The 10,663-nt window shown below is 38.2% G+C and overlaps 1 protein-coding gene across 1 annotated transcript; it reads right to left on the minus strand.

Moving 5' to 3' along the window:
- Positions 1 to 9,743: 9,743 nt before the first annotated feature.
- On the minus strand, positions 9,744 to 10,449 carry LOC106083545 (uncharacterized; the record flags this gene model as incomplete). The annotated part of the gene is given in 2 exon segments (NM_001311252.1): positions 9,744 to 10,222; positions 10,278 to 10,449. Coding segments are annotated over 2 exon segments (477 nt in total). The 3' UTR covers positions 9,744 to 9,839.
- Positions 10,450 to 10,663: the final 214 nt, after the last annotated feature.

Genomic DNA, 10,663 nt, shown 5'->3' on the forward strand with positions numbered 1-10,663 from the left:
ACTAAAGTGCTTCCGTTGTCCCAATGCACTCAACGGCTGTTTATGATGACTACGCTGGCGATGATGATGATGATGGTGACGAGTCGTCAGCAGCAATAGTGGGAAAGCTGACAGCGACTGAGCTTAAGTCTTTTGATTTCAGGCAAATGCATTCCATTGCTGCGGCGGGAGTTTATTGTCATGGCTTTCAGCAGATGAGTTGTCACATGCATTATTATGCTGTCAGGTGGAGCGTGGAGCATGAAACGTGAGGAGCGCCCTCTTTTTGTCATTCCAGCGAAAATGAACTCAGATCTCGCCAAAGGCACCTTAAGCCAAGCATAACCATAGCCCATTAGAAAAGAGAGTTATTGTCAGTATGCCAAGAAGCAATGGGAGAAAAGAGAGAGAGGTGAGAGAGAGAGAGAGAGATTCCTTGCCAATACTTACTAACCCATAATTTTGATGTAAGGGTGTTTACTTTAGAGTGACAAAATCTTAAATGAAAACAAAGTGTATTGCTACATGCAAAATTAAAGTTCGAAATTTATATCTTTCCGTTTGTTTTTAAGTTTCTGCACTCCAATTCAAACACCACCGTTTACGCTTTCTCTAGTTCTTGGTTGGGGGCTGTATGCCATTAAGGCTGGGTTCCATGCACTCACAGTAGTAGCTCACCACTCGCTTGGCTGAGTTCATTTTTCATTTGGTCGGACTTAATGACAGGAACGCTGCCAAACGAAAAACAAAGCAAATAAATACACAAACGAAAAAAACATGCTTCCAAAAAAAAAAAAAGTAACAAAACAAGAAATTGCAATATATTTAATGGATTTTCAATACGCCCCAGGAATGATGGCACACAAACACATACAGCTTAGCTCGCATGTGATTAGATCACTGTGCAAGTGAGCAGCAGGGCATTGGCCAAACCGCCAAGCGTGTTGTGTTGCTGCAGCCACGGGGCAGTAGGGTGCGTACACAGCCTCCACCGTTGAGGCCACTATTTATTCGCGTTGGTTGTTTCTAAAACAAAGTAAAACCTTTTAAAATTTCATGCAATGAATGAGTGTCCACACACATATTTTCAGCTTTATTATTATGAGGGTTTTTAAAAGCAACAGCAAAACAACAACCCCTAACACAAAGGAAAACAACTTTTAAAATCCCTACTCCCCCAAATTTGCTTTTACTTGCAAACAAATCACAAAAAACAGAAAATAGCCATACATATTTAAAAAATTGGACCAGTTTGTGAAAAAAATGTTATCAACTTTTTACTGCGAAACAAAAAACCGGAAGCGTGGAAGTAGCAGAAACCAGCAACACATTAAACATAAAAGTAAGATAATACAACAACAACAAAAAATGGACAGTAAAAATTGTAAAGATAAACTTTTTTTTTGTTCTTGCCTCACTAACCGATGCAAAAGAAGCTCACAATTTTCGGGATTATTTTGGGGGATTTTGAATAATTTTACGAATATTTTTTTGGTTTGCAAGTGTTAACTAACTGGGAAAAAGTCCCCAATTTATGAAATACACAGCTTTATGTACTTAGTTTTTCTTAAAATCTAATCGTCATAGGCATTGGCTTGAGAGGAAAAGTTGGGGATTTTTAAAAAAGTTTGGAAAGCATTTGAATAGAAAATCCAATACTTTTACCTCAGTGTTAAAAGACACTTTAAATGGTTTACACTAAAAAAAAGATGTTTCCTTATTCGTAGGATTTTAGCAATTTTTAGCAAAAACGAGCCAAACTTTCATATAAAGATGCTATCAATTTTCGTCTGTTTCTCTTCCGAGACGAGCTCAATGATCACAGATGTTCTTTGCAAATGGAAAAGGAAAGCCAGAGGTCGCATCACACACCAACCACTAAGGGACGCGTTTCGTCATTGTTTAGAAGACTTTTCAACCATATTAGGTGTGATGCCTTCAAGGGCCGAGCGTTTGTATGTTGCATTTGATTCGTATTAATTACGAAAACGCCTCTATGATACAATTACCACATTAACCACACTCGACAACCCTGTCTATTAGCCTCAAGAAGTCAAATGGGGAGACCGATTTATATGGGAGCTAAATCAGGTTAGGGACCGATTTGGGCCAATTGTTGGAAGTCATAACAGAACACTATGTGCGAAATTTCAGCCAAATAGGGCAAAAAATGCAATCTGTAAGGGCGCAAGAAGTCAAAACGGGAGATCGGTTTATATAGGAGCTATATCAGATTACAGATCGATTCGAACCGCACTTAACACAGTTGTTGGATGTCATAACAGAACACTATGTGGAAAATTTCAGCCAAATAAAAATTGGGGCTTCCAGGGGCTCAATAAGTCAAAACGGGAGATCGGTTTATATGGGAGTTATATCAGGTTATGAACCGATTTGAATCATATTTGGTACAGTTGTTGGAAGTCATAACAGAACACTATGTGCAAAATTTGAGCCAAATAAAAATTGAGGCTTCCAGGGGCCCAAGAAGTCAAAACGGGAGATCGGTTTATATGGGAGCTATATCAGTTTATATACCGATTTAGGCCGTACTAAACACAGTTATTGGAAATAATAACAGAACTCTTTGTGCAAAAATTCAGTCAAATGGGACAAAAATGGAGGCTTCCAGTCAATTCGGGAGATCGGTTTATATGGGAGCATATATCCATATATGAACCGCTATGACCCGATAAGTATCTGTACAAATTTCGAGCGACTAGCTTTACGCGTTCCACAGCTACCGTGATTTCGGCAGACGGACGGACGGACATGGCTAGTTCGACTCAGTAGGTCGAGACGATCAAGACTATATTTACTTTTTGGGGTCCTAGATCAATATTTCAAGGTATTATAAACGGAATGAGTAAATTGGAATACCCCCATCCTATGGTGGTGGGTGTAAAATCCTTATTCAAAATTCGGCTCGTATAACCTTTGGTTGGTTTCCAATGCCAGCACCTTTTAATAACCTTATAATTTCAGTTACCTTATGTAACTGTCTTTTTCTTTGATTATTGAGGGAGATGTATAGGGGGAATCTTCAAACTCTAGTAGGCATATTAAACAAGTAAAAGCGTGCCAAGTTTGGCCGGGCCGAATCTTATATACCCTCCACCATAGATCGCATTTGTCGAGTTTTTTTTTCCCGGCATCCCTTCTTACGCAAAACGGGATATAAGAAAAGATTTGCTCTGCTATTAGAGCGATATCAAGATATGGTCCGGTTTGGACCACAATTAAATAATATGTTGGAGACCTGTGTAAAATGTCAGCCAATTCGAATAAGAATTGCACCCTTTGGGGGCTCAAGAAGTAAAATAGAGAGATCGATTTATAGCTGTATCGGGCTATAGACCGATTCAGACAATAATAAACACGTATGTTGATGGTCATGAGGGAATCCGTCGTACAAAATTTCAGGCAAATCGGATAATAATTGCGACCTCTACAGGCTCAAGAAGTCAAGACCCAAGATCAATTTATATAACAGCTATATCAGGTTATAGACCGATTTAAACCATTCTTGGCACAGTTGTTGGATATCATGACAAAACACGTCGTACGAAATTTCATTCCAATCGGATAAGAATTGCGCACTCTAGAGGCTCTAGAAGTCAAGACCCAAGATCGGTTTATATGGCAGCTATATCAGGTTATGGACCGATTTGAACCACACTTGGCACAGTTGTTGGATATAATAACAAAACACGTCGTGCAAAATTTCATTCCAATCGGATAAGAATTGCACACTCTAGAGGCTCAAGAAGTCAAGACCAAAGATCGGTTTATATGGCAGCTACATCAGGTTATGAACTGATTTGAACCATATTTAACACAGTTGTTGGATATCTAAACAAAACACGTCGTGCCAAAATTCATTCAAATCGGATAAGAATTGCGCCCTCTAGAGGCTCAAGAAGTCAAGACCCAAGATCGGTTTATATGACAGCTATATCAAAACATGGACCGATATGGCCCATTTACAATACCAACCGACCTACACTAATAAGAAGTATTTGTGCAAAATTTCAAGCGGCTAGCTCTACTCCTTCCGAAGTTAGCGTGCTTTTGACAGACTGACGGACGGACGGACAGACGGACGGACGGACATGGCTAGATCGACATAAAATGTCGCGACGATCACTTTATGGGGTCTCAGACGAATATTTCGAGTAGTTACAAACAGAATGACGAAATTAGTATACCCCCCATCTTATGGTGGAGGGTATAAAAATGGAAATGAAATTGATGATGAAGATGAAACCGATGATGATGTTATAAGCCCAGACATATAACATAGCAAAAGTAACCACCACCATGGGTTCTGCTAAAATATGGGAACTACCGACCGATTTGGACCGTACTGGCCGCAGTTGTTGGAAGTCATAACGATACACTATATGAAAAATTTCAGCCAAATCGGATGAATATTGTGGCTCCAAGGGCTCAAGAATTCAAATCGGGAGATGGGTTTTTATGGGCGCTATATCGAAATCTGAACCGATATGGCCCATTTGCTACTCCCAACATCCTAATATTACGTATCTGTGCAAAATTTCAAGCGGCTGGCTTTGCGCGTTCGACCGCTATCGTGATGTCGACAGACGAACGGACATGGTTACTTCGACTCAGAATGTCTATACGAACAAGAATATATATACTTTATGGGTTCCTAGATCGTTATTTCGAGGTGTTATAAACGGAATGACTTGATTGGAATACCCCATTCTATGGTGGTGGCTATAAAAAAGCAATAAAACCTTATATGTATATATTTTGTTGATTAAACGTCTACGGCCGTACTCACAAAAATTGAGTTCTTTAAGGGATATCTGTCAAATAAACCTATTTCAAATCTACATTAAGGGTTTTGAATACCAGTGTTAGTGCATACGAGTTAAAAGTTATGAGGAGATAAGTAAAATATGAGATGTGAGAAAAGACCTTAATATTCAACTTCTGGGGAGAAAGTGCACGATCATAAGGTAGCATTAAAGGAAGTTAGTAAAAAAACTATTTCAATTTCATTCTATTCATTTAGTACAATTGACATTGAAAGCTGAATTTGAATATTTGAATCTTGGTAGGAGTTGTTCTAGCCAGCATAATTCATTTACAATTCAAGATATGGCATTTTATTAAAAAAAGGCAAGTAAAAGCGTGTGGAGCTATATCAAGTTATGGTCCGATTCAGACAATAATTGAAATGAATGTTAAGACACTATTAGAAGTCATTGTGTTAAATGTCAGCCAATTTGAATTGCGCACCCTAGAGTCCCAAGAAGTCAAGACCCCAGATCGCTTTGTATAGCAGCTATATCAGGTTATAAAGCGATGTCAACCATTCTCAGCACAGTTGTTGGAAATCATAACAAAACACGTCATGCTTGATTTCAGAATTTTCCCCTGTAGTGGCTCAAGAAGACAAAATCCAAGATCAGTTTATATGGCAGCTATATCAAAACATGGACCGATATGGCCAATTTACAATCCCAACCGACCTACACTAATAAGCAGTTTTTGTGCAAAATTTCAAGCGGCTAGCTTTACACCTTCGAAAGTCAGCGTACTTTCGACAGACAGACGGACGGATAAATGGCGGACTTGGCTAGATCGACATAAAATGTCTGATTGGAAACAGAAAGATCCAAATCGTATTATATTTGTTTGCAACTCATATTTTCAGTTGTTGCTTGTGGCTAAATATGCCCCTTTTTCTATGGGTAATGTACATCCACCTTATTTCAATAATCATTCCGCGCCTCTGAAAGTTAGTCGCCGCGTGGCATTTTCGGCACAAATTCAAAAACTTTAAATTATTTCCAATTTTATTAATTTCACTAATTTGTATATATTTTATAGTTATCACCGACAAAATTGGTAATCGGTGGCCATTTAGTGGCCATAATGCACATGTAAATTTTTTCTTTGGGAGTATTGAACTTCCACAGAAGTTACGAATAACGGTGCTATGGATGAAGTTGAAAGATATAATTGGTTATGAAATGGCAAAGTGTTCAAGGTGGTGAGAGAACCATATTTCCTTTAATTGTCGTTCAATTACTGTCTCCATTTAGGCCTAGTGCAGACTTCGACTTTTCGCCCGAACAACTGTAAAAAGGCATTGTAAAAAAATGGTGACGAAGAAAATGTGAACACATTTCGTAGAAATGGTACTAAGTTCTGTGAGGAAAATGGTAGCCACATGTCGCTGCGTCATTTCGCTTTAATTAATGGCAAATATAATTAAATGCTCACAAAAAGAAGGCCCCAATCAACTCTGCATCAATGCCGTTGTCTTCGTTGTGTGTTGTTGTTGGTTGACTTTTGTATCTGTTCTGGCAAAGAATAGAGTCCGTCCGATTTCGCAATAATTTAATAGACACTTTCGCTGCGAATAAAGTCAGCACTAGGCTTTGGAGCAAAAACTCATTTGTCTGAGTTAGATTTGACTATATTTGAATATAGGTGTCATGTAGACCAATCTCCTGATTTAAGGTCTAAGGCCCATACTCGCCGCATCTTCTTGCCGATTTCGTTGAATTTAGCACAATACGCTGTGTTAATATCCTCGACATCCATGCCGCATATGGTCCATATCAGTCTATATCTAAACACAGGTCCCATAAACACCCATCTCCCTATGTAAAGTCTTAGGCCCATGCAAGCCGCATTTATTATACGCTTTCACTGAAATTCAACACAGTGATAATAACTTAATGCAGTCTTCATATAGACCGGCCTCCAGTTTTAAGGGCTAAGGCCCATACAAATTGCATTCATTGCCCGATTTTATTCAAATTTGACTGAGTGATCTTTGTTTAGCTCTTCGACATCCGTGGAACAGTGAGCTATGTTAATCCACTACACATCCTCTATGATATCCATCCAGATATAACTATATTTCTATATAGCTGCCATATATGCCAATCTCCAAATCTACTATCTTGAACCAATATAAGATCCATATGTTACCCGATGGAACAGTGAATTGTGGTTACTTTGGTTCAGATCATATAATGGTACGATATACCTATTATGGATTCATAAAGCTATTATGAATTCATAAAGAAGCATATTTCACTGGCTTTTGACGAAGTTTTTATATAAATGCTCTAGTTAGTGGGTGTCCAAAGTTTAACTGGCTTTATTAAATTTTTGCACCGAAACTTCAATAATTAATTTAACTATTGGGTTGCCCAAAAAGTAATTGCGGATTTTTCATATAGTCGACGTTGATAAATTTTTTCACAGCTTGTGACTCTGTAATTGCATATTTTCTTCTGTCAGTTATCAGCTGTTACTTTTAGCTTGCTTTAGAAAAAAAGTATATTTGATTAAAGTTAATTCTAAGTTTTATTAAAAATGCATTTACTTTCTTTTAAAAAATCCGCAATTACTTTTTGGGCAACTCAATAGAATAGTTTGAAAAAATAGAAAAACAGGAAAGCATCCTCGTTGAGCTGCCCTATAACCGTCTTATCCGAATGTCTTTTAATTCTTAATCAATAAATCTCCCAAGAGATCTTTGAATCTGGTCATAGATAGACAAAGTCAGCCTTTGTATTATGTACTTGTAATTATTGAAGAACTATTTTTATACCCCCCACCATAGGATGGGTCTTGACTTCTTGAGTCTCTAGAGGGCGCAATTCTCGTCCGATTTGACTGAAATTTTGCACGTGGTGTTGGTATCACTTCCAACAACTGCGCTAAGTATGGTTTAAATCGGTCCATAACCTGATGTAGCTGCCGTATAAACCAATCTTGGGTCTTGGCTTCTTGAGCCTCTAGAGTGCGCAATTCTTATCCGATTGGAATGAATTTTTGCACGACTTGTTTTGTAATGATATCCAACAACTGTGCCAAGTATGGTTCAAATCGGTCCTTAACCTGATATAGCTGTCATATTAACCGATATTTGTTCTTGACTTCTTGAGCCTCTAGAGGGCGCAATTCTTATCCGATTTGAATTATGTTTTGCACGATGTATTTTGTTATGATATCTAATAACTGTGCCAAGTATGGTTCACATCGGTTCATAACATAAACCGATATTGGGTCTTGACTTCTTGAGCTTCTAGAAGGCGCAATTCCTATCCGATTTGGCTGAAACTTTGTATGACGTATTTTGTTTGGACTTTCAACAACTGTGTCAAATAAGGTTCAAATCTGTTCATAGCCTGATATAGCTGCCATATAAGCCGATCTGGGATCTTGACTTCTTGAGCCTCTAGAGGTCTCAATTATTTTCCGATTTGCCTGAAATTTTGTACGACCGATCCTCTCATGACCATCAACATACGTGTTTATTGTGCTAACTCTTTGTTTGTGATCCGTTAGGAATTTTCAAATAATAATTGGTAGATACAACAACTTGAGGGAAAAAAAATTATTTTTTATGCCAATAATTGTTGGCACAACCCAAAAGATGAGTATGAACATCTGCATGTAATGCTTTCAATAGTATCAATATTAAGTTAACTACTGAACTAAGAAAATGACCGATTATTGGTGCTGAGAATTACAAACTATTTACCATTATCATCAATTTGTATATATAATCATGCACAAGATCCGAGATCGGTTTATATGGCAACCATATCAGGTTATGAACCGAGTTGGACCATACTTGGCGCAATAGTTGATGGTCAATCAAAAACATGTCCTGTCAAATTTCAGTCAAAACTCCTTGTAGCAGCCCAAGAAGTGAAGATCTGAGATCGGTTTATATGGGAGCTTTGTCAGGTAATGAACCGAATTGAACCATACCTGGCACAGTTGTTGGATATCATAACAGAACACTACATTTCAAATTTCAGCCAAATCGCACAAAAATTGAGAAGTCAAAATGGGAGATCAGTTTATATGGGAGACAAGCTGACGCGGGCCCGCTCCGCTGCGCCCTCTTTTACTTTATATGGAACAAAATTTTTCTTGGAATATTTATTTTCGACAATTAAAGAGCTTTTTGTGAAATACCATGCTACTAAAATAGTATATCGCTTGACAAACAGTTTAACAATATACGTGCCTTTATCTGAATCCCATATGATCTTTATTGATCTACGAATTTTAGTTTAAACGTAAGGTGTACTAAATTCTTAAAATACTTTATTTCGGCCCGATATTCTCATGATGTCTGATTTAGGGGTGTTTTTGGGGGTGAGGTGGTCCCCCAGATACTTGGCCCTGAAAAAATATCAGCATCGTGCTCTTCTCTCAAATACCATTTATTTAAACTCCATATGGCGTCCCCCAAACACATGGCCCCGAATTGGTTATCAAATTCGTTTTCTAATCTCAAATACCTCAAATACCTATTTTGGGAAAGGGGTAGACCCCCAGAAAATTGGTCCAGTAAGTGGGTACCAATTCTTGCTCTACCCCCCAATTCCTTTCATTTAAGCCCCACACTGACATGGTCGGTAAATATGCCCGATTTAGGGGCCCTGAAGATATATCAGCAACGTGCTCTATTCTCATATGTTTGAACCCCATATTGCCATTGGTCTCAAAATTGCAATAAAACTCGTTTTCTCATCTCAAATATCATTCACTTAAACCCCCTATTGAAAAAGCCAGCAAATATATCCGGTTTGGGTATGGGCCCTAAAAACTTTGAATATCGAGCTCCATTGTCTTGAAGACCCATATTGTCTAGGTCTGCAAATACGTCCTATTTGTTCAAAAAATTTTTTTTGGAAAAAATATTAAAAATCTCAAGATTACTTTTGTGGGGAGAAAAATGTATCTTTGGATTTTAAAATTGTTTTATTAACCTTTTGTTACAAAGATGTTAGTTCTTTTCAAGTGGAACATTAAAGCTTTAAGGTTCTTTTGCTGAGGTGTAAGTATTAAAAATCAAAATCCTTGGCAAGTTCATCAACAGCCCTATTAAATGCATCATTATCATCGTCATTGGAATCTGGCAAGTTCCAGTTGGAATTCGGTTTTTGTGGTTTTGTCTTAGCTGGGTTTCCTGGTTTTGCGGGCTTGCCATTGGCAGCGGGTTTGTAAGGAGTATATCCTACATAGCGAAGTCCTTCAATGTGTACGCTAACCTTGGCATTGGGATTGGTGCCTTCTTGCCATGTTTTCTTTCTCAATTCAACGCCAGTGCGTGAGAGACAGGTATTTGTGCGAACCAAGACTCGGGGGTTCTTTGGATCCTTCTCCTTGGTAACCACACAACGTTCAGCACTTGAGGGGCAAAGCATTTTGTCGCATTGGAACTTACCTATGTTCAGAGACAATGTATACAAGGCTCAAAATTGTATGGCTGTGGTACTTACTATCTGATATCTCAACATTGGCACGTCCAATATTAGAGAAACCATAGGCAGAGCTTATATAGCTAACTGCCAAGAGAATTGCAAAGATTTTCATATCAATTTTTGTGTTTACTGCAGAGAACTCTTCTCCGTTTGAAGCGAAGTTGTCTTCTAGCCGTTCTTTAGCAAAGTGGTTAGTTTGCCTTGCCCAGCCATAGCTTTTAAACGATCGCGAACAAAGAAACCAGCAAATGCGCAATGAATTACCAAGCGCTGGTGTCTGTTTATTCTTGCTAAACAATTGACCATATTGCATTTTTTCTAAGGAAACATTTCTTAACAATGTTTTTTTGCGGAACTGAATTGAGAATATACAAGTAAAAACGTGCTAAGTTCGACCGGGCCGA

The sequence above is a fragment of the Stomoxys calcitrans genome, chromosome 1 (assembly GCF_963082655.1).
Source record: "Stomoxys calcitrans chromosome 1, idStoCalc2.1, whole genome shotgun sequence".
NCBI classification, from domain to species: domain Eukaryota; kingdom Metazoa; phylum Arthropoda; class Insecta; order Diptera; family Muscidae; genus Stomoxys; species Stomoxys calcitrans.